General features: G+C 38.2%; 3 protein-coding genes and 1 long non-coding RNA gene across 6 annotated transcripts; all 4 read right to left on the bottom strand.

Annotated features, from left to right (window-relative positions):
* Positions 1-3,130: 3,130 nt before the first annotated feature.
* On the bottom strand, positions 3,131-4,428 carry LOC120111209. Of its 2 annotated transcripts, XR_005512289.1 has the most exons (3): positions 3,742-4,428; positions 3,413-3,629; positions 3,131-3,302 (listed from the first exon to the last, which is right to left on the bottom strand). It is a non-coding gene; the product is annotated as an uncharacterized LOC120111209 (long non-coding RNA). The 2 variants fall into 2 exon arrangements; XR_005512288.1 differs by having other exon boundaries at positions 3,413-4,428.
* A 252-nt stretch (positions 4,429-4,680) lies between these two features.
* On the bottom strand, positions 4,681-6,860 carry LOC103702058 (BURP domain-containing protein 12-like). Its single transcript, XM_039127061.1, has one exon. It carries the CDS (start codon positions 6,738-6,740, stop codon positions 4,896-4,898), a length of 1,845 nt encoding a protein of 614 aa, XP_038982989.1. The 5' UTR covers positions 6,741-6,860; the 3' UTR covers positions 4,681-4,895.
* Positions 6,861-11,612: 4,752 nt separating this feature from the next.
* On the bottom strand, positions 11,613-16,960 carry LOC103701977 (uncharacterized protein At4g28440-like). Of its 2 annotated transcripts, XM_008784219.3 has the most exons (4): positions 16,837-16,960; positions 15,438-15,662; positions 12,023-12,225; positions 11,624-11,934 (listed from the first exon to the last, which is right to left on the bottom strand). In XM_008784219.3, the coding sequence occupies exons 2-3, from the start codon at positions 15,658-15,660 to the stop codon at positions 12,035-12,037; spliced, it is 414 nt and encodes a 137-aa protein (XP_008782441.1). In that variant the 5' UTR covers positions 15,661-15,662; positions 16,837-16,960; the 3' UTR covers positions 11,624-11,934; positions 12,023-12,034. The 2 variants fall into 2 exon arrangements, with proteins under 2 accessions (XP_008782440.1, XP_008782441.1); XM_008784218.4 differs by having other exon boundaries at positions 11,613-12,225.
* A 1,733-nt stretch (positions 16,961-18,693) lies between these two features.
* LOC103701979 (formate dehydrogenase, mitochondrial) lies at positions 18,694-23,926 on the bottom strand. The gene is made up of 6 exons (XM_008784223.4): positions 23,774-23,926; positions 22,581-22,752; positions 21,140-21,680; positions 20,001-20,125; positions 19,151-19,263; positions 18,694-19,058 (listed from the first exon to the last, which is right to left on the bottom strand). Exons 1-6 carry the CDS (start codon positions 23,858-23,860, stop codon positions 18,945-18,947), a joined length of 1,152 nt encoding a protein of 383 aa, XP_008782445.2. The 5' UTR covers positions 23,861-23,926; the 3' UTR covers positions 18,694-18,944.
* Positions 23,927-24,149: the final 223 nt, after the last annotated feature.

The raw sequence follows: 24,149 nt of genomic DNA, 5'->3' as shown, positions 1-24,149 counted from the left end.
GGAGCTTGGGCGTCCCTCCCGGTTTTGTCCCACAAAAAGACCCTCGTGACGAAAGGTTTTAGGCCTCCTCATTAAAATGTACAGACCTTTCCGCTGATTAGCCGATGTGGGACTAAAGTTCGGAACCCCATTCCACAACAGTGTATTCTCGAGATCTCACCCAAGTAATTAGCGCCCTGTGAAAAAAGTAAAAAGGAAAAAAAAGATAGATGTTTTATATATTACTCATCTTCTTTATCCAACTCCAATGGAGTATCCCTTTCTAATAAAAGATATTTAGGACTAACTTAATTGTAATGTCATTTTCACTTAAATAATGATTATAATCTTAATCCTTTTATTATAACCTCAAAAAAGAAGATTGGACTGGTGAAGTACAGAAGGGTTTTGTATTATTATGACATTGAAAAATTGAGATTATATGTCATTTAACATAGAAAAATCGTTGGAGTTGGTAATTAATCGTACAGTTAGGACTATTTTTGTCCCATTTAGATCTTAATTGTCCTTTTTATTTTATTAGAAAAAAGATTTTTTAGAAGTGGATTAATGTAAAAGGGTAAGGGTAATCCACACAAGGAAATAACAATGTATCTGAGCTACCATCAGCCTTGTCCTTGTGACATTCTATCCACCCATATGAGGTATAATGAACAAGAAAAATGTCACTAACTCAAGCGTGAGATATAACACAAGTATATACAGGAAGATAAGCTTGCGTTGTGATGTGACAAAAACTCCCATATACACCAAGAAGTAACCTTGCATGTGTTTGAAGGATATCCTCATCATTTTCCACGTAAAATGTTGCAAGATTTCTTTTAACAATAAAAAGAGAGAAGGATGCATTTTTTTCTTCCAAACGTAACAGCATTATTTCATGTCCTATAATACGTTGATATAATTGCTAAATATGATGTTATGATGAAATCATGATCATAACTCCCGTTGAATGTCAACATTTTCTTTTTCATTTGCCAAACCTTGTCCCACTGTTCAAATAAATTTCAATATTTCTTGAGATTTCCTCAGCCAACTGAACTGTTATAGCCAATTAAAACCTACTGCATAAAAATTTCCTATAGAAGAATAAGAACTTATACATGGCCGATCGAGGTCCAAGCAAAAAGAAGATCAGGAGGAAGCAATAGGGCAAGATGAACGGGTTGGAAAGTGGAGGAGATAAAATTTACTCATATTATTTTCTATTTTAGGGACACGCAATTGATTATAGACTCAATGCTAGAAATAAATTGAGAGTGCATCATAAAGAAGACAAAGTGCGAGGATTCATGCGGGCGTATATTTAGTTCCATATCGGCTATGCACCAGATATATTTTGGATATTTATACAGGGCCAAGAAGCCTAAATAATACCTTTTGGCTAGCGTTTTTGGATGAAGTCCTAGGTTATGACAAATGGTATCAGAGCAAACCCGGTCTATAACTTATGTGGACCAGGGAACACTACAGCACAAGCCCATTGGGGCTGACCACGAACCAATTGTGATGTTTGTAATTAGATTTAAATGAATTTGAATCCTTAGCTGGACCAGGGCTTAAACGGAAGAGCATGTGTTTAGTCCTACATCGACTATGCATTGGATGGATCTTGGGTACTTTGTAATATAGTGGTTCTATACCACCTCACAAGTCTTCCTATTGCTAATCTTTAGGAGTATGTGAGGATATAGTGGTTATATGCCACCTTACAAGTCTTTCTATTGCTAATCTCTGAGGATTCGTGCGGACATATGTTTAGTTCCATATCAACTATGCACTAAATAGATTCTGGATACTTATAATCAAAGAAGTTTCTAACATGACCCTACTTATCCGATTACAAATTCACCATGCTTAACAGTTTTGTCAAAACTCTTCAAATAAATCATAAACGTAATCGTATCGGAAAGAAATCAAAAACTTTACGAAAAATCGCTGTTGCTGGTCATCGCTTGACTAACAACTTAAACCAAAACTCATTGTTGCTGGTCATCGCTCAACTACAACAGTTATGAGGCAGATCCCAACCTGGGTACATATATTGACCCTTCATTTCTGATGTGGATTGTTTGGACATTAGAGGAAGGGAGAGCTTCATACTTTAGTCGTTTACTAGAATTCATAGGAGCACACTTGGAATTGGAGCACTTTCGTGGTGTTTTACAGACACTTTTTTTTTCTTTAAAGAAGACAATGATGTAATTTGCCTGAAGAGAGTCCTCCTATATATGGTCACGGAGGAAGAAAATTCAAAGATTGCATGCGATTCTAAGTCGAATCTGTTGCTATCCATAGAGCGTATGCTGTCGGATTTTGGCTGGTCATTGAAGTCACTCTTGGACGGTATGCGTTTGCTCTTAGTGTCCCTTTCTAGTGTTTGAGGGTTGAGTCCTTTCTTTCTTTCACACTTTGTGTTCCCATTTTACTGCGTTTATAGCATTAGGCAATGCGTCGCTTGCAACATTATGGCACGACGTCATTAGAAGACTGTAGTCATAGTCATCATGATGTTTTCCTTATTTCCTTCTTTTATATAATATATATATATATATATATATATATATATATATATATATATATTGGATAACCTCTTATGTTCCCATTTTACTGCGTTTATAGCATTAGGCAATGCGTCGCTTGCAACATTATGGCACGACGTCATTAGAAGACTGTAGTCATAGTCATCATGATGTTTTCCTTATTTCCTTCTTTCATATAATATATATATATATATATATATATATTGGATAACCTGCTTTCTATTATGATAGGTTATCAATCTACCTTTAAGAGAATGAATTAATGTGGGATTATAAAAAAACATAAAATATACTTAAGAGTTATAAAAAGTAAGAATATTTTTTGTCCAATAAAAAATAGGTAGATTGATAATCTATCATAACAGAGGTATGTTATCAATCCCCATATATGTGTGTGTATCTTTTCTTAATGAATTTTGCTCAATTTTTCGACCAAGGATAACCCAATCATTTTTGTGCAAATTTTTTTTTATATTTTCTTTTGGAATTTATTAAGATGCATATAGATCACAGTTGAACCACTTGCTTGTTTTTTTTTCAGTGTTAAAATCTTTACATCCTTGTTACACCAACATAACTCCAGTGACTAGTTGTGCCAAAGAAACCGTACAAGCTTTACATTGCAACCTCTTGTAACTATGGAAATATATATGGTTCATTAATCTACAAATCTGAGAGGATGGCAAGAGACCCATGAACTATGGACACTTCGCCAAATAAAAGCAAAAGCCATCCAGGCAACCAACAAAAATTTATACCCTACCAATTAAAGAAATCAACTTCAGAAACTTCATGGCAAAATTATGTAAGAATATGAAGTACCATCAACCATGTATTGCAGGTTAAAAGAGAGAGGGAGAGAGAATTACCTTGTGAAAGCCAAGCGCAAGCATTAAAAGTAGCTAGCGAGCAAAGCAGAGAAGCAGTGACTCTGAGCGCTGGCATCAAAGACTTCATTGCACCACCTAACTCCACCGGAAGCCCTATTTATTCTCATGGATTCCAATAACTAAGCCTTGTGAATATCCAGCCCCAAGAAATCAAAGCAGAGTGGAAACCCAAGGCATCAACCACGTACTCCGAGATCTTAAATAAAAGAATTATCAGAAATGAACTATAAAAGCCTGTAAAGATTTACCAGTGTCATCTGGTCTCCTAAAGAAAAAACACCGAAGGCTAGTAGAATGAACACACTCACAATCGAAGAGCCTTCCTTGTCTTTCCTCTACACGCGCGCAAAGGAGACGATTTGACACCGAAGACCAGTAAAAAATCAAGCAAAAAGTAGAGCCTCGTCTTTCCACACGCTCGCAAAGAAAAAGAAAAAGCAAACAAGCGGGTATCCTTTTGCTTTAATCGAGGATATCAAGAAAAGACTCACATAGAATCAAGTCCTCCTAGGATTCAAAATGGTAATCCTAAAATATTTTAAAGCTCGTAAGACCCAACGGAAAGCCGGTCTTCCGGGCCCCGCCCTTTGGGCTTAAAACTTAAGAACAAAGATTAGGCCCAGCTTCGGCCCAGACAAGTCCAGAGTTGTCGAGACTAGTCTTCAGACAGTCTAAGTTATATGGCATTGAATTCAGCCCTTGAGTTGCTTGGTGCATGTTGCAGGCCAATATCTTAGTGCTTGAGGGCAACTCGGCCACTGTCATTGGTTGGATCCAGCAGAATGTGGAAAGGGCGGGTGATTACCATTCTCTTCTTAGGGATATTTGAAAGATGGTGCGGGGGTGGGTGGCTCTGCAGGCCAAGCATGTATATTCAAAGGCTAATGTGGCAGCATATTGGGTAGCTTCTTATGTGGCTAGCCACTCTGGAGAGACCCTATGGCTGGGGGAGAGGGACTATCCGGTGCATTCCGGAACTTATTATCTTTTGATTTCTTTCGATGTATTCGAACCCGCTATGTATGATGATACATCCGTTTCAGCAAAAAAAAAGAAAAAAAGCACCTTCTACTCCATATTCCTTTGGGTTGGCTTATGTTTATAGAAAAACAAACAGTGTTGTTGATTGGATGCAGGTTATGTGGCTAATCATGCCGGCACTACTTTATAAACCAATGCTGCATCAGATTATTTTTTTTCTAATTTTTTGAATATTTTATTTTTTAATTCATGCAAATGTATTTTTACTAAATTAGTTTAATAAATCCGATTTTACTAAAGAAAAAACAATATAGACGGACAATGATCATCAGATGGTAGCAAAACGAACAACTTGGACAGCTATATCTTTCTCTACAGTATGGACCGCACAATCCGCTACCTTGATCTGGGCCAAAGGAGGAACACTTGGTTCACCGTTCTTCCATTTTTTTTTGCTCTCAATAAAATAGGCCTTTGATGATCAATCTGCAACCGTCCAGGTCATATCCCCCTCAAAGATCCAATGGCAGACTTCGATCTGTCCAGGCCCAGATCCGAGGGCCACAAAAGCCCCGTGCCCGGGGCTCCAATCCGACGTGTCCAAATGACAGATGGCAACACCATGATTGATCCTCTCGCCAGACTCGGCATCGAGGATGTCGGCTTCGTATGCCCTCACTTGGGGCACCGAGTGGCAGTAGTACACCAGATACGGGAACGAGCTCTGGTGGCAGGACACCGACCGGGTGACCTTACCGCCATTGATCCCCCTCACGTTTCCCAGCGATATTCGCCCCCCGGATCCCCTCGCGTTCTCGGCGCTCCGGACCACGACATTGCCGTTCCCCAGCATGGATGTGGCGAAGTCGATCATGCCCTCCATGGATGCCACGCACCGTTTCGTCTCACCTCTGCTTGGAGCTCGCTCGCACTCCGCCACCGTCTCCGCCATTGCTCTCCCCATCGTCGAGCCCATGGAGACGCCGAAGAGCGGCGCGAGCGCCATGGCAGAAAAAGGTAATTTCTCCGCTATGGGCCGGGGCAAGAATGACCTTTTCAGCATCTTGTCCCGGATGTCCGGCATCCGCATCGCCGTCCCGTTCTGGAGACTGCTTTCCCTGAAGAACTTTCCGGGCTCCACCCATCTCTTATATACATATTTGCCACTAGCGTGCGGTGGGACCGGATTAGAAGACTTGTTGCGGTAAGCGGCGAAGGTGATGCCGGATTTGGTGTATGCTTTGAAGGTGGTATTCTCGCCGGCGTAGACCCTGAACCCGATTACCGGGTCCACGGCTCCCTCACCGTACCCGTTAAAAGAATCCGACCCGGGATTGAACGAGGCGCCGTAGTTTAAGAACTCGGCGCGGGCCGCGGTCCCGTGCTTCGCGTAGGACCGGAAGGTGTCTGTGCCGGTGTTGGCACGTTCCCGGTAGGCCGCGAAGCTCTCCACCCCGCTGCTCCCGCCGTCGCCGTATGTCCGGAAGGTGTTCGACGGCTTGTTCGAGAGGGATCCGTACGAGGAGAAGGTGTCGTTGGCCGCGGTGGCGGCCTCGCCGTAGCCGGCAAAGCCGCTGCCGAGGACGTTGGCGTCGGCGGCGTAGGCGGAGAAGGTGGCTGGGGAGCCGGTGGCTCGTCGGCCGTAGGAGGAGAAGCTCTGGCCGCCGGAGTTAGACTCCGGGGAGTAGGAGGAGAAGGTGCGGGGGCGGTGGACGGCGGCGGGGTCGTAGGAGGAGAAGCGGAGGTCGGGGACGTTGGCGGTGGCAGCGTAGGAGGAGAAGGAACCGGAGGCGGCGGAGGAAGCGGCTGCGTAGGAGGAGAAGGATGCCCCAGCGATGTTGGCGTCGGAGGAGTAGGAGGAGAAGGAGTCCGGGCGGGAGGATGACCGGAGGGAGTAGCGACGGAAGGAGTCGGCGGCGGTGTTGGCGTCGGAGGAGTAGCTCTTGAAGGCGTCGCGGCCGCCGGAGAGGGAGTCGCCGTAGGAGGAGAAGTTGGCATGGTTGTAGTTGGAGAAGTCGGAGGGAGAGGGAGGGGAGTGGGAGGAGGAGCAGAGGAGGTGGGCGGCGGAGCAGAGGAAAGAGGGGAGTGGGGTGGTGGCGGAGGAGATGGCAGAGAATAGGGCGGCGGAGGAGAGCGGGGAGAGAGGGGAGAGTTTGGAGAGGAGGAAAGGAGGGAGGGGGCGGTGGTGGGGGTTCTTCCGGTGCCAGTAGCGGAGGGCGGCGGCTTTCGCCGTGAGGGGACTGGGGGAGGAGGAGGGTGGTGGTAACGTTGAGGAGGAGGAGGAGAGGAGGGAGAGGAGGAGGACAGGGAGGAGGAGGGAGGCCATTGGAGGGATGGTTGTGGGCTGGTAGTGCTGGTTTTTGGAAAGGAATTGGAGGGAAATAAATAGGTGATAGTTGGGGAGAGGGGAGTTCTTTCATTTTTTTTTATATCAAAAAATGATTTATAATAAAACAAAAAAAAAAGATTTATAATATGTTTAAATATTATTTGAAATTAACAAGGCAAAATAAATGTTTCAATCTACATTTGAAACATTACTTTATAAAGAGTGATGCTAGATGTAGATGCATCTATGGGTGAAATTTTTTTACACAAGCCCATGCACATATAATAAGGTTTTCTGAGATAAAGATGAGATGATTGCCAATCCAATTCATTGAATTAAAGTATAGCTACAAGCTATATTTATGAAACTTAAAAAGCATGGTAGGATTTGTACTGCAGCATTTCTTGCAATACATGATACATGTAGGTGGCCTAGCTTGTAGAAATTTTTCTTTATCAAACTTTGTGGTGATATCTAAGAGCTAATTGATATAACCACCATTCAAATTTTCAGCAATACATCAAATAAAGAAAGAACTATTTTTGTTACATGTTTACATGCTTCTTTGCCACTGACATCTGTTGCTCTTTCTTTCTCAAACCGTATTTTGATTGAGAATGCTGAATCTCCCTCTTAAACATGTGCTTCTTAAATCTCTCTTTCATGAGCCCTTGCATTCTCTGTATGCAGCTTGGTGATAGTTATTATGTCTGTTCAGTGCATAACATTGCCTAATCCAAACAAGACAACAGCTTTGTTTTGTCTCTTTTTCCTTTTTCTAAAAGCTCTTTTTTCTTTTAATTATCTAGAATTAACAAGAGGGAAAAATTCAGGCCAGATTTTGACTCTCACATTTATTAAATTCATATTTATTTTTAACTGTTACTCCTGCTCTAATGAACATCCAGCAATGTTCAGGTGTTCTTATAAAAAAAGTGGTGTTTAGGAGTTAACTCATGACGAACAATAGCTAATCCAAGTCCTGAATTTTGATGAATAAAAATGTCTTCAGGCATTGTCGCTCGTCCAAAAAGAAAGTAAGAGCCAAAAAGAACTTAGGACTAAATTTTGGAATGAGTTCTTCTCTTGGAGAGTGCTCTGTGCCTCTTCCAAAAGTAGTCCTCTAAGTTACCTTTTCTCCTCTCCTCCACCAGTAGACAGCCCTCTACTTCTTGAAAAAGCTGACATGTTAGAAATATCCATGACAGTGTAGACTGGATAATAAATTCATGAGCACAATTTTTTAAACTTAAGATGTTAAGATAAGATTGTGACCGTTGTAATGCTAGACTCGACAAAGATCTTTCCTTTTCTTTTCAGTACATGATTTTAAAAGTTGATGGTGTAAATACTATGAGGATTGAATGAATTTGTTCTGTCTCCTGTTTGAGATCACATTAATATAATAATTCATATATTAGCTTCTAGTTATTACAATTATCAAAATATAAAAATGATTGATTACATGCTGCTCTTATAATAATTAAACACCACTAGATTCCATAACCTCATATTACAAAAATTTTCATCTTTTCTACTGTTTTTTATTTCCCTTCAAGAAAAGCATGTTGGTTGCTGCTGACTTCTTAAGCTGTGATCAGTTGTTTTACTTCATCCGCCCGAGTTGCTAAGTTAAAAATTTTGTTCAACCCAAAAGTAGAATTAAAAAAGGGAAAAGATGAAGGTTGAAGAACCTTAAGAGTCATGTATAAAAATTCAAAATTGTAGAGTAAAAAATTTTGAGTTTTTATGCACGAATCCTATGGTTCTTCGACCTTCATCTCTCCTTGCAAAATGTGCAACAAGACATTTAAATAGTCTTTACGAAGTTTAACAAATGATTGCACTGTGCTTGTTAGCAAAGCACACGTCAGGCATCAGATGAATTGCCCGTGGTACAAGCATCTCAAATGGAATCAGGCTATACCACGTTGCATAGCACAGAACATCAAAATTTAAAAAAGAAAAAATTGTAACTAGGGAATCAAACCCTAGTTACCAAGTTGCACCACTTGTTTCTAAATCATAGTATTTTGCGCATAGAAACACACACTTCTTCATTGCTTTCAAACCAGGTATAGAAAGTAGGGATTTGGATGGAGAGAAAGCGAAGGGAGAAATTGACAATAGAACATTGGAATGGAAAACGGACACAGAAACCCAAACAAAGATCTAGTGGTCCATGCAAAAGATGCTTCATGTTTGACTCATTCTATCCATAGGGCTTAACACACTTAAATAAAATGGAAACACTGCAAACAGTGCCAAGAAAGTGAAAAATCCCTTGTGTCCCAACTCCCAAGAATGTGTTTCCAGATAACAAATGCATCAAAATCTAGGAGGTAGAGAACCCTACCAACCTTTTAGATGAGCTTAGGGATAATTCTGATTATGATCAATGCAAATGTTTTGAAGAAATAGTTAAGAGACAAATGCCATAGGATTCTTTATCCCTTACATAATATTACCACCATATATAGACAAAAAAAGTAGAACTACCCCATTAAACGCAGACTATGATAATTGAATGGGATCCATCCGCTTGTCGGATGCCATACTTAAAACACGAGGTACGGTTTAGGTCTATGCCATTAAATGGGCAATCACTGAGCCACGTTCCAAGTCATGAATGCTATATAGGTGCAATTGGCCGGGGTCTTGCCAATTTAACTGCTGTCCATCCATGGGTAGGTGTTACAGCGTTTGATGTCTGCATTATATGATACAAGATCGTAGTTTGAGTAATGGTAAACTGCATTCAGAAAAAGGAACGGACAATGGCTTGGTTGGGGCAAGGGGTCCAATGTCCTTGCCATGTCTTCACTTCCAAGACCTTCAAGAACCAGGAGATAAATATAACACCCGGGGCTGCAGCACCCTGGATGCTGAGAGCAACACCATGGCTAATAATGCTATGGAATGCATGGTAAGATATTTAATGTGTTTCAAGCACCTGCTTAGAAGATAATCACCAATTAAAGTTATCACGGTTGTCCAAAAGATTCACATGGAAGTCTGAGTCTTAATAGTTTATCAGCACACTCATGGAGATTTACAAAGTTCAGATGAGCAGTGGTGGTGTGGGACTTGGAAAATCTTTGTTTGCTGATTTGTTTAATGTTCAAGCAGATTAATTTAGTCTAAATGACCAGCAGTAGTAGGATCTCTGCGTAGTGTGTAAGTGTGTGGTGTGAAAGAGAGAGCAGATGGTGTCCGCAACCTTATACTAGCTAGAATCCAATTAACAAGGATGCTTTAAAAAATATACAAGGACCACATGGTAACTAAGAGTGCTAGCTATAAGAACAATAAAAAGGCTATCAGTTTTAGCATATCATCTTAATTAATCATCAAAGAAAAAACATGAAAAATGTAGAGAAACAGAGCAACATCTTATCGCCAACTCAAACATAAGCAGCGCACTTAGGCCTCAACCTAATTTATTACAGAAAAGCATAAGATGAAGGTGCTTCACACATCCTAAACTCTTATACTCAGTGTCTTTTAGACTGCACATTTGCAGGGCATGTGTGGCATAGATTGCATGGTAACCTATCTAAATGCCTTAAATATGTTTTGTCTTTTTCTTCTTCAACTTCAATTATAGGAATGAGAAGGGCTGCTAAGATTATAAAACTTGGCAGGTCCTGCAGGCCACCCATAAAAAATTGAAATATTTCATGCTGGTCCCAACTTTCTCTTTCACTGCCTGATATTAAAATTGAAATCATTTTCTAATATAACAGTCAACAATAGCAGTTGACTTGTGAGCTGGGGGTAGCAAGCTGCCTAGAGATTCTTGGCTCGATTACTGGATGGTGCATTCTTAAAATCCTAATTATTGTGCAGGTAAAGATCTCTCTAAAAAAACAAGATCAGTTAACTTGCAGGACACAACCGTTCCTTCTAATTATTTGGCCTTCCATCTGGGAGGATTTAGGCTGACACATGCCGGTTAATTACTGTACCAATTATCTTGGTCTCACATGTATTTGATGCAGTAATATATCCTGGAAACACATCTTCAACTCAGGACCTGTTTAGCATCGCTCTTGCTCTCTGCTCTTGTCTTAAAAACTCCAGAAAAAAAAATGAACTAAGCAGAACATGATGTACGATGAAAATCCTTTTCTTTCAAATTGTTTGTAGAAGTAATACTTATAAAGATTCTGGCAGCAAAGATTTATTGCTTTCAAAAATGAGTAAAAATAAAAGCAAGGAATAGAAAAAATTTTGTGCAAATGCCATCAATTTTCATATGATATACCACTAATTTACAGAGGAACAAGAGCAGGAAAAACAGCAATCAAACTCTATTCTTAAAAAATTTAATGCCAAACAGGCCTTCTGCATCTAGGTCTCTGCAAATTTTGAACACGAGCCTCTTTTAGTTCTCTATTGCACGCTTGATTGACAGGTTCCAGTTGCTACAAGATAAGGAGATGAGCAGTCTCCTATTGGCAACCTCACTTTAAAATCTGATTGTAAAATCACTGCAGAATGTGTTCTTGTCTATCTCCACCCATATCTAAAATAAAATCCAATGTTAATATTGCTTATTCTTTATCGATGCCAATTAAAAAACTTGTACCATATTGTTTTCTCTTTACACGTGCATGTCCCGTTCCAGCCTAGGAGGCTGCAGCATAAAGCTTGGCTGCGATACCCCAAGTAACTCCAACAATCACTCTTACTTGCAACTTGAGAATGCAGCAGCAATGTAAAATGGAATTTGCTAAGCGCGATGAAATCAAAAGTATCTGTATTTAGGCTATATATAGGAAATTCAGAAAAAAGAAATCTCTTGAGGATTTCTGGAAGCAGAAAAATGCAAAAACTAGCATATATGCAAAGTAATTAAAGTTTTGCAGATTAAAATCTCACAGTATAAATATAAAGGAGAATTTTCTTGACATATTATTATGTTTGATAACTCAGAAGCAAAGACCAGATAGACTTCTCAGTACTTAATTAAACATTCAAAAACATCGTACTAGAGACTTTAAACAACCCAAACAAAGTTCTACATAATGTACCTAAGAGGTGCAATCACCACCATCTAGCTGACCAGAGGCTTCAACAAGCTGCACTGTATAGCAAGGTGTGACTGATTCCTGCTGGTAGCTTCTTTCTGATTGTACCCGCATTTTGTCCTAAAAAGAGCTGGTCTGGGCAGCTCCATGAGTCAAAGCTGCATAAGAGAACAGATATATCATGTGCCAACCTCCAAAAACAAAAAATACCACATCAAGCCTGAATTCTTTGGTGCTTCGGCATACTGTAGCACTTGGTCACTCTTCAACGAGGTTCACTAGCTCATATTCCACCAAAGAAAGGTTGTTGTCCTCCTTAACAGTGAAATCAGCTGGATCAGCGACTTCAACACGGCCCCATTTATCCACGGCCAGCCTCATGGATCCCTTAAACATGTCAATCTTTGCATTTCGAAGTATCACGGTTGTCCCTGGCTTCATCAAGTCCACTGAATGCATACCATGCATTATTTTAGTTATGAATGAAAAAAATAAAGAACATGACGGGAAAAAAATATTAGGAAATATACTAAAGTTAGAAATTCTTGGGATATATTGTTGATGCCATCTGTACATGTTTGGAGTTTGTACACCTGTAGGATGATAATGTGCAGTGGAGATGAAAGTAAAAACTAGTTTCAATTATGATTGCGTTCATAATATTGCATTTGTGAAAGAACAATGCTTGAAAAAGCCGGTCAAATATACCATAAGCATAAAAAAGTTGATTTGGTGCACACATGCATACATAATAGGTATGAACAAGTTAAGCTTATGCAATATTGTAAAAAAAAAAATTGATTCAAAAAACAAATGAGCACATTGATTTCTTGCAACAGTTTGTAACATTGGACATGTTTGCTAGAGAAAGGTGTCTACGTGAATGTAAACACGATAGGAGAAAAAGTTGATAATATATTAAGGCCTACAAATAAAGTTAATTGTATTCCTGAAAAATTACTCATCCAATAGAAAGTGTTTCAAATAGTCAAGATCAAGATGTACGTGTAACTTTCATGTTATGAACTATTAAGTAGGCCTAGAACTAGTATATAGTTTCAGAAAGAATCCCGACAGATGCTTAGGTATAAAGTGTCTTAAAGATCAAGCACAGGAGTAGAACATAAGAAACTTCTTAAAAATTAAAAACATCTCAGGAAACTGCCCAATTGATTGTTTGTAAGTCCATGGATAAATACAATTGTGAGCATAGAAAAATATAGTCACAGTAAATGACGATGAAATCTGAGTACATAGAAGACCAAAACCAACTGGAGAGAGAAAGAATTATAAGAACTTGCTTCACTTGCAAGAGACTATCTGACCAAGTGCATGGACAGCTGAAATCTGGTGCTGATCGAAAGAAAAGCAATTAAATATATCATCAAAACATAAAAAAAAAGGCAGAGATTGGGACGATGGACAAGGAATAAGCAAACAGCTGTATCATAAAGTGCAATTAATGGTTATAAGATCATAAGCAAAAAAGATCATATGCATGGAATATATGATGATCAAATTAGGCTTCATCTGATGCACAGAATTGGAAAGCTTGGTGATGACTGTAGCTACTTGATCAGATCTGTGTAAACAAGCATGCATGAACACCTGTAATATGCACGGACAGAAAGATGTGAATTTATGCATTTTTTTGTTGAGTCAGCTGCTCTCATGATGCATCCTAAAATGTCAGTCTGAAGCCCAAGTGCACATGCAGTAGGCAAAAAAAAGGACAGCTATATTATAAGATCATACATTTTCAATAAATCAAATCGATGCAAGTGCAAGCCTGAGGGCTTCACAAAATTGTGTCCGCAAAAAATAGCATACAAGTTACAGATGAAGGCATTAATGACTACATGCATGCGTGAATGTGAAGATTAACCATAAATTTGATATTCCTAAGCAATTGCTTGGTTGAAACTATATACAAAATCTTTGGAATGTAACGACTAATACATAAGTGCATGTTTCAGAATGCAGCATATACTCACAACTCATTTATACATGAGAGTTATCTAAAAAAAGGATAAAAACAAAGAAATCTTGGTAAAAGTAGGCACCAGGAAAGAGCTTCTAGCAGATTGAGAAGGAAGGGTTAACATGCTTCACCAAGACATCTTACTAGAGTAAATAAAAATGACAAAGGAAGGACAGCATATATATGGTACTCGACAATCAAGTCAACCTTCTAACTGGAACACCTAAAAAAATGGTTTCTGTGCATGAGTTTGTGTACACGCATGCACATAAAAATACACATAGATGAATACACAGAAGCATATAATACACATCTATACATTTTACAAATTAAAAAAAAAGAAATTATAATAAATGCATGTGGATACATTTACAAATTTGTGTTTTCATATCATCCATGTGTATGAGAACACAGATAGATGTCTATGAGACTTTTTAGTCATCTCTGAGTGTGTATGCGACAGTGCATATGTGCTGATCTCTTTGCTTTAAATTACTGATAAAGCATTACGAATGGGACTTTAAAACCACTACAATGGATCCAAATTTGGGTAAATAGAAGAGGAAGTAAAAGGGAGGGAGATGAATAGTTGATCATTTAAGCTAAAATGGCAGCAAACTAAACTGTAAACAATGTAGCCTCTATAAATGCCTCCAGCAAGGTGATGAGGTGAATATTCGCCTCCCAAAAAGCCTTTAGCCATTAAGCAGAAGTGAAGTAATATTCAAGAAAGAAAGATGTGAAAGAATAAAACAACTTATAGAAATGACCCCAGCAATCAAGAATGCACATATGTCCAAATGGTGGTTAACAGACACTAAAGATGAAGTCCTGGTACAATGCAATAATCAAAACAATAAATTACATGAGTAAATTATTTTGGTTAATATTAGTGACAGAAAATGGGAAAAAATCTTTATTCTTTTGAGAAATATGGAGAAACAGGAACTCGAGAGGGTGGAGGAAAATAGTTTCTGATGATAACAACGTACAGAAAGTTTCTCATATTTGATCAATTTTTGCTCGCAAATTCCATTTAAGCTATAGACAGGACAAGAGCATTGCTCTGGTTGTATCTACAAAATGATCTTATATCGATCAGCATTCTGGGAGGTGACCTTGAGCTGAATAACAGCTTCAAGATCTATGACAGTTTTTTAATTATATAACTAGACTTTAAGAAGATTTCTCAGCATAACAAAGATTGAATGTAATAGCCAAAGTGGCAAGATACTTGGTCCTTCTAAAAGCTGGCAGCATCACCCTGGTCTGGTCATGGGACTATGAAGTTTTTCCCCCAACAGTTTACAAATTATTTTATTTCTGAAGCTTATCCAATTTCTTTTTATTCTTGGTTCTATCATCCATCAGTAAAATTGTTCGGTATTTTGGAGCAAAGACAGCTTGCCTCCAATATAATGCTTCATGATGAAACGTAAACAGAGGGGGAAACTGAAAAGAAACTCCTACAAGGACAATGAGCACTAGCTGTGTACAAAAGAGACGTGCAAATATCATAGTAGCATCATGATCACAAATTTAGAAACTAGAGTGTACAATTATATCATAAATGTATTACTAGTGTACCAAACAAACAAAATTATTAAAAATAAAAGAGGTCAATCGACTATTTATTTGTAAAACATTAGCTAATAGGTTTTTATTTAAGGTAATGTCTACCTTGTTCATTCCTGGCTGTAAAAACTATCATTCCAGTTTCATCCCCGACCAAACATTCAGCAATACGCATCCGTCGAACTTGAGGCCCATCAGGGCGCCCCTTCTGCAAAACCATCTTTGAGTCGACCACCTTCACTGTGAGGGTATGCCCAGTGGTGCCAGGTCGAAGCTGATCAACCTTGGTAAACACTGGTTTTCTCAATCCAGGCTTCGATTCAGCCATTTCTGAAAAGGCACATGGATTGGCAGAAAAACATTTTTTTAGCAAAAGGTTTTCATGGTTGATGGCAAAGCTTTTACAACATAATGACAACCAATGCCTCTCTATCATGGTTTTAACATCATTATAGTCATGTAATTGCCCAAAGCTGAAACCATCATCATCCATGATAACTTCATAATAGGTTTTTGTTTGACTAACCAAAAACTTTTCCGGCATTATTTATTATTGTTCTATATCAGCCATTACTGCTAATTGTAAATGGCACTTAACCACTAGCAACAAGAAAAATAACAGCTAGCTAGTTATGTCATATTTAAATAGTAAATCTTTTCATCCAAAAAATAGCATAAATAATAAAACATAGTTTCAGAGACACTATGGTATTATCATAGCAAACAAAATTAAGTACACTGACTAGTAACGGTATAAAATAACAACAATATGAACGTTGTAGATACGGTCATAAAGCATAAAAAATGCTGATTATCTACAGTTTTATGTTTATGGTAAAACAAAGGCACTTTAAAACCATTATAATGTCAAAATATCCGTTATATAATACCATGCTTTTGATACACAAAATGAAGGCTTCTGAATTGTAGACACAAAGCTTGAATTTTTTTTTCGGGGGAGTAGGGGGGTGCTAGAGTTGTTTAATGAACAACACTGCCATAAATTAATCAAACCACGAAAGAAACTCCACAACATATTCCCTCAATGTGATCTACAATCATAACAAAAATAATGATATTTATACCAACCCGATCGATCTAATTCAGACCATCCCCTACCCAATCGCAATAAACAATTCTAAAATCCATGACACCAATACTGAATCCCTTTTAGGATTTCTCGCCTAATCAACAAATCCACACATAGAAAACCTTTAAAAAAATCGTAACCCAATATACCGCATACTAAAACATAAGGAAATTCCCATACGATCTTGCATCCGCATCCGAATCCACAAAGACACAACAAAAATCCTTATCTAGAAAAATATGTCAACAATAATTTTAAAAATATTTCCCATCAAATAAACAGAGAACAAACCCGAGCCCTAAATCAAGAAAGAAATTACGCCGCGGGTGGAGAATGAAAGCGAACCCAAAACCCTAAATTAGGAATTAATGGGGAACGGACATGATTGGAAGAACTAGGGTTTCAAACGCCTACCTTTTCTATCCTTCTTTTCTCCCTTCGTGTTATTTGTCTGCTCTTCCGGAGATCCGTGGGTCGCCGCTGAGGGGGAGAGACTTTCGGGGGAAGCTCGGCTTTTGAGGGATCGGGAGCAAGTTTGTAGCCGTCCGATTTGAGAAGATCGGATCCGTATACATGGGTGGCGATGATTGCCCTCCAAACATCAGATATTTACAAGATTGTATCCTGATCGATATCCTCATCAACTTTTTGACTTTGCAGGTAAAGAGGTATGTCTGGTCCAGACTCTACTTTTTTTTTTTTTTTTAACTTTAGAAATATAAATAATTTATTTATAATTTATTGTTCTATGAAAAAAAAAAAAAATTTGATAGCTTAGATGGAGAACAGCCCAAGCCTCGTGTTATGCTGTATCATGGTTTCTTTTTATTTACAGTTTGATTGGATTAAGCTTTGTCCAATTTTTTTATAGAAAATAAAAGGTCAATCTCATACATAATTCCAAACTCAAATTTTAGTCAATTCAGATTTAAGGCTAAAGTTGGATCAGAACTAAAGTGGTCAAATCTATCTACTTTAGTAGATGGGTTAAATTATTTTCTTTCAAAAATAAAATAGTTTAAATTAAATAATAATATAGTAAATAAATGATAAATACTTTATTTTTTCCTTCTAACCCGACTACTTTATTTAACACAAGAATAATTTATACTTCAATATATATATATATATATATATATATATATATATATTAAATATCTATTTCTTCCTTCAGTAGATTCTTTTTAACCTTGACAATTTCATCCTTATTTTTCAGGCTTGCAACTTGCAAGCCAAGGTGGAGCCTAAATTTTTAAAATGAGCCTTACTACACCGTACCCACTAACATAATATCATCTATTTTTTTTGTTCTTCCCTACTTTGTTTTCATTTCATGGAATAGTACCGCTAAATTCCATACCTTATTTAGCTTCTTTTTTTTTCCTTGCAATAGACAGGGATCTTTGTTTCTTTGCAATCGATAAAATGTGAAGACAAAATCTAGTTGCTGAAAGTGTCGTGATAGGACTTTTGCATTGATTTCTATATATATGAAAAATTTTGCATATACATTATTGCAATTATGGAAGTTTAAATAAACTTTTTTTTTATAAACCGGATAAAATATACTGTTCGTTCAAAAAAGCCAAAAAAAAAAAAAGATGATGAAGAGAGAGAGGGAAGGGAGGCTTCCTAATTATCCCAAAAAAAGCCACCGGAGTATGGAACTACATATGCAGCAGCCCGGTCAGTTGCCCTATGTAGTTGCACTAATCAAAAGGTCAAAAAGACAGGCACTTCAATCAAATTAAGCCAGACCAAGGAGTGGCTGGGAAAATTGTTGACCCTTGGAGATGGCCAATGACTTCAGTGCCTAGCTTTAAGAGCCCTAGCTGATTGAAATATTGGTATATATCCAAGAAGCTTCCCTTTGATCGCTTTTAGTTGAATACCTTCTGACAATACTGTTCTATCATTATTTCTCAGGTTCGCATTGATCATTTCTTCAAGCAGACACTAGGAAAAAGGTTTGATAACTAATATTATATATGCCATGGATGTTCCTGAAATCTCCCCTTAAGCCAATTCCTCAGCCATGAGGTTTAAGGTGTCATCTCCAGATAAGCTCATCAAAGTTTCAGTGAGGTAGTAGGTTACTGAATTTATGAATGGACCAGTATCTATCAGCAAGATCTCTGGTGACTCTCTCCTCTCCATGCTCATTTAGAATATTTCTGAATTTTCGACACAAATGATTCCAATCTCCTGTCAGTAAACTCAGCAAGACCGGTGAAACAAACACAAGCACAACCACTATATGAATCAATTTGATGCATCAATCCAGAACAGCACAATCAGCTGAAAGAAAATTTCCCTGCTAGCCACCATAGTTAGTGACATAATTGTTACTCTGAACAGAGGACTTAGTTAACAAATCCATACAGTGAACTCTAGGATTTATTTGAACTTCTGACAACTTGGTTAACAAATACATAGAGTGAACTCTAGGATTTATTTGGACTTCTGACAACCCACCCACTGATTCGTACAAAGAAGTCCCTCTTTCATCGACCAAAGTATGATCAGATGTACTGGCTCGCCAGTTTGCCTTCCCTGACAATGTAATTTTGTGGGGGGAAGTCCTCTCCCTTGAAGTATTTATCCAACATGTCCTTAGTTCCAGCAGCATATCTCAGCTGCACCATTTCAGTTTAAATTTAGCAATCAGATCACCTACCAGAAAGAGCTAAAGAGCAGAGGAATAGACATCTAGTCAAAAATGGCATACTTGGCCATCAATGGTAGTTCCTGAAATGTGAGGCGTCATTGCATGGTTGGGCATGTATCGCCATGGGTGATCCTTTGGAGCAGGCTGTGGGTACCACACATCACCACTGTAACCTGAAGATTGGGGGAAAAAGTGGTAACTCAGGCACCATTCCATGTATATATATAATTTCAAAAAAAAAATAAAAAAAAGGACTCAAATTAGAGTTTAGAATAAGACATGAAAAAAAAATCCAAGAGGTCTATATGTGGATTTTTTTTGTTTTGAATAAGCTACTTTGCAGGCAGCTAGAACCAGCTCAAAACTATTAATATTTACTGTGATTTGTTGGAAGGAGTGCACTTCCACCATTCAAGAATCCCCTGGATACTATAATCAGGAAAAAAGAAAAAGCACCATTTTCCAGGTGCTGGAGAATAGTGCATTGAGGGTCACTTTGACATGATCCTTGAGAGCAGGGAACTATCAAACTGGAGATCAAGCAATAAAGTAAATTTTTCATTATCCTATCTATTAAAATTTGATTAACTATCCTTCTGTGACTAGTGAGATTCTTTCTCTTGACCAATCAGTCAATGAGAAACATGTCAGCCCAAACTTACTAGACTATGACAAACTATCCTTCTGTGACTAGTGAGATTCTTTCTCCTTGATCTAGACTATGACAAATTCTTGCAACCCCTTGGTGTCCTCTCCAGAGCCAGACCGGGACTGAGTTATTATAAAAGATGATATCAGGTGATGGATCACCATAACGTACAAGAAATAAATTTTCACAAATGAGAAGCAGAATTTCAGATGGAGATTCAATTATTTCCCACACAAAACTGGTAGATGAACAGTAATAAACCTGCAATGTGGCCACTGGAGCAAGCATCTACAACTGCTTGAGTATCCATGATTGCTCCTCGGGCATTATTTACAATGAGAACTCCCTTCTTCAGCTTTGCAATCCTATCTTTGTCAAACATTCCTCTGAAGAAATGAATAGTTACATAATGAAGAAGATGAGCATTTAATAGCCTAAGATATATTGCGCACGCAGAGTCACAGATTTTAAAAAGATAGTGAACACATATATCCTGGTCCATGGACAGACAATGAAAAATAGCTAAAAATCAATGAGCACATCCTTTCTACGTCTGTTGGCACTAAAGTTGCAGCTCCAGCTTATCATCTCCCTACCATAATTCTAATGATTTCAAATCTCAGTGATCACTGTCAAGCCTTACCTAAGCAGTATAAATAATGCTAAATTTTTTTTTTCAATAAGACATCTTGAATAGGTTTTCCCTATATCCTGATGTACTTAGTTGCAAACATTACATAAATGGTTATCAGACACCGCACTTTTGAGGAAAACTTGAATACTTTTGAAACTTCAACTGAAGGAAAGTTTTAGTATTATGTGCTCTGGAAACCTTACAAAATGCACAAATAGATATCTTATGCTGATAAAGACACGAGATATTTCCAACATGAAAATCAATAACAAGAACAAACTAAGTAGCACTCGGTAACACAAAAGTGAAAAGCTCAATGGAAAATCAAAACTGTAGTTCTAAAAGAAACAGAGCATGTCTTACCTTTCAATGATGTGATTCATTATCACCATAAAACTATAAGTGATAAAAGCTATTCTTCTGAAGTCTATAACTCAAGTTATGAGAAGAATATTACCATCAGCATCTTCGATAGTGTTATTCATAGTTTGATTACACCCCAGAAGTAATCTTAGTAGCTTTCTATAACTTCATTATGCCTGCATATGCTTCTAGAAAGCTACCATTGATGATAAATTGACTCTGGCATAAGTTTTTCCCGTGTCATCTATGTCAAATAAATTTTCTAGAAACATGGACCATTTCATATAGAATAACTTAATTTTAAGTTGCGACTTTTGCATAGAAACCTTAACAGTAATGAATAAATGACACCGGAAGAATAAATTCATAATAAAGAAAACTAGACAGATGAAGAAAAAGTTACCTAGTTTTCTCAGTAAGAGGCATGTTGATAACAACAATGTCACACTTAGCAAGCATAGCATCAAGATCTTCCTCAAATTTTGCCCCAATCTCTTTCTCTAGTTGAGGTTCCATTTTGAGCCGATCATGGTACAGCAGATTGCAGTTGAAGGGCTTTAGACGCTGGAGCAAAAGCTTTCCAATGCGGCCAGCCCCAACAGTCCCAACAGTCTTGCCTTCAAGGTCGTAGGCCCTATATGCAATGGCTGCAACATTCCATTCACCTTCAATCACCTGATGATAGCCAGGTAGAAAGTTTCGGACAAGAATGAGAATTCGCATGAGCTCATCTTCTGCAACCGAGACCACATTGCTTCCAGTGACCTCAGCAACAGTCAGTCCAGCTTCAGCTGCTGCTTTCAAATCAATGTGGTCAGAGCCAATCCCAGCAGTGAGAAGAAGTTGCAAGTTCTTGGCCTTCTTGATTCTGTCCGCCGTAACATAGGCCGGATGGAAGGGGGTGGATATTAAAACATGCAGATCAGGGATATGTTTCTCAAGCTCTGGGTAAGAACACAGAAATTTTAGTATTGCAACATTTAATCGAAGCAAGCATTGCATTAATAGACTGTCAAAATATATATTACTTATGACTTGAAAATGAGATAGAGAACTCAATTATCCATCACAAACAAGGTAAGAGTGAATCCATGTATCAGCCATGAATTTTGGAATCACATATAGACTTTGTACCATTTCAATTATACTGATGTTATTTATGGTATAAAATGATGCATGAATCCACTAAATTGGCATTATTAAAGGCTACATTTTAAACCAGAGAAATTATGTGTGTCGTATAGGGTTGCAGAAAATTAATACAAAGCAGCATAAGCCAATAAGAGGGTCTTTTTTTTTTCCTCTTGCTTTTTGACAGTGTTTCCTCTTTGATAGAAGAAAGCAATTCAGTGCACCAAAATTCTAGGGCAATATTAGGAAAAATAATTTAAACTTGCTTATCGAAACAAGATAAATAGTGCATTACTAGCTAAGAGGCATAGAATCTCCTATATGAATATATGTCTATCCATGTGATAACCAAATACCCTGCCCATGGACTTCAGCCAATTCAGTGAATTCTTTTTGTACCATTTACACTTACCAACTACCAAGAGTTAAATCCAAGGTCAAACACTAGTTTCTTCTACCAATCTGGTTTTCTTATGTCTCCATCCTCCTAATGAACCCCATCACACACATCCAAACTCCTTTCCATATCTAGCACTCTTCTGATCTTCCATGTAACTAACTCTTAAATAGATTTGAGAAGACAAATGTTTGAATTTAACTAAAAATAAGCATACAATTCATTGATGTTGATGCATAGTTTCAGTTCACTAACTTTTATACATTAAAATCACAAGCTTACACACAAAATTAATTTTAAATCACCAAATACTGACCACAGTTCGGGCCTTCTTTGTCATCAGTGACAATGTACTGGTGGCCCTGAGATTCCAGCCACTCACGAATGCCCAAGCCTCGCTCAGCGCACCCTAAGAAGTTAGGATTCAGCGTCGCGTATTCATTGGCCTTGTAGAACACCCCAACAATCTTTTTGCTCCCAGGGGAAGCCTGCATGATATTAAGAAATCAAAATCAGGCAACCGAAGTCTGTACTCTGAGGCATACAGTGATCAAATGACTAAAAATGAATAAAGAAGTTGACTTCAAATCCAGGAAATAAAATAGCGGCAGCGATAAGATTTCAGATTGCAGACTGCTTCAGAAAATTACACGTTATACATTCACTTCGGGGAGAATGGTTTTGGCTTTTTCTAACAAAACCAAATTCTTGATACATGAAAAAAAAAAAAAAATCCACATATCAAGACCAGACTCAAGGCAAGTAAATAAAGAGCCAGCAATAAAGCTAAAGTTTTCCCATCTCATCTCTAGATAAAGAGAAAAAAAACGGGAGAAAACAAAGCCTGGCAGATGGCTTTCTATAGTATACAAAAGGAAGAACATTGTTTGTTAACTTAAAACTTAACTTTCACTCTAGTTTTCATTAAAGGAACGGGCAGCACTCTCAGCGGAATTATATCAAAAAAGTAGGAGACAAAATTAAAATGCATAGAACTGCGCTTGAATCACTTCAAATAGTGGGCAGGAAGCCCATCACCTAAAGCTTACTCAAATTAGTGCTTCAATAAAAAAATAAAAAAAGGAAAATTCATAGATTCGCTTTTACAAAAAAGATAATTTTTGCATTAGTTAATCCAAAAGGAACAATTTTTTAAAGCGCAACTAGTGGCGTTCTAGTAATAAATTACCAAAATATACCAAAAACACAGAACACTCCTAGTCACACCATATAGCAAGAACCGAAGCAAATAACCCGAAGCTTCCTCATAGTATGACTTCAAAACAATTGAAGATGGCAAATGTACATATTATTTTGTCGAAATAACTAAAAATCAATCTTTAAACAAGATTTGAGGAACAAGCAGCAGTACGATACTAAAAATGGGAGAGAAAAATAGGAAGTCCTCCAAATCACTTCAAACAGTGAGATCAAAAACAAATCACCTAAAGTACTCAGATTGATACTAAAAAGAATCCAAAAAAAAAAATAGAAATTTTAGTAGATTACATGGAGCTGTCTCGTGAGAGGAGAGACATCGAGAACCCTTGGAGCCAGGGACCGAATCGCGCGCTTCGTCGCCGTCAACATCGCCATGATTCGAAGTTAGAAGGAAAGGAGAAGGAGGAGGAGGAGGGGGGGGGTTGTTTATGGAGGTGTGGGAAGTAAACAATGAGAGGGGGAGTGTGCATGGGAGAGCAGAAGAAGACGAAAGCGGTGCAAGGTCCCCGCGAGCGCGAGGGGCGCAGTCGCACGTGTGGATTCTTCTGTCGGACTTGGATCCAGTGTCTTGGCTATTTCACGAGAGAAAATAGAGAATCGCTAATCGTCTGACACGTTCTCACGGCTTCTAGAAATTACGGGACGTGGCGATAGAGGAACGAGT

The sequence above is a fragment of the Phoenix dactylifera genome, chromosome 6, assembly GCF_009389715.1.
Source record: "Phoenix dactylifera cultivar Barhee BC4 chromosome 6, palm_55x_up_171113_PBpolish2nd_filt_p, whole genome shotgun sequence".
Lineage (NCBI taxonomy): Eukaryota > Viridiplantae > Streptophyta > Magnoliopsida > Arecales > Arecaceae > Phoenix > Phoenix dactylifera.
Note: the sequence above shows the minus strand (reverse complement) of the source record. Positions and strands in the feature narration are given on the sequence as shown.

What these genes read in the sequence shown, in the direction of transcription:
- LOC103702058 (XM_039127061.1), bottom strand. Translation starts at nt 6,740, where the DNA reads ATGGCCTCCCTCCTCCTCCCTGTCCTCCTCCTCTCCCTCCTCTCCTCC.
- LOC103701977 (XM_008784218.4), bottom strand. Translation starts at nt 15,660, where the DNA reads ATGGCTGAATCGAAGCCTGGATTGAGAAAACCAGTGTTTACCAAGGTT. An exon ending in TACAGCCAGGAATGAACAAG is followed by an intron (nt 12,226 to 15,437) that starts GTAGACATTACC and finishes GTATGCATTCAG; the next exon opens with TGGACTTGATGAAGCCAGGG.
- LOC103701979 (XM_008784223.4), bottom strand. Translation starts at nt 23,860, where the DNA reads ATGGCGATGTTGACGGCGACGAAGCGCGCGATTCGGTCCCTGGCTCCA. An exon ending in CAAAGAAGGCCCGAACTGTG is followed by an intron (nt 21,681 to 22,580) that starts GTCAGTATTTGG and finishes GTTCTTACCCAG; the next exon opens with AGCTTGAGAAACATATCCCT. An exon ending in CTCCAGTGGCCACATTGCAG is followed by an intron (nt 19,264 to 20,000) that starts GTTTATTACTGT and finishes CCCAATCTTCAG; the next exon opens with GTTACAGTGGTGATGTGTGG.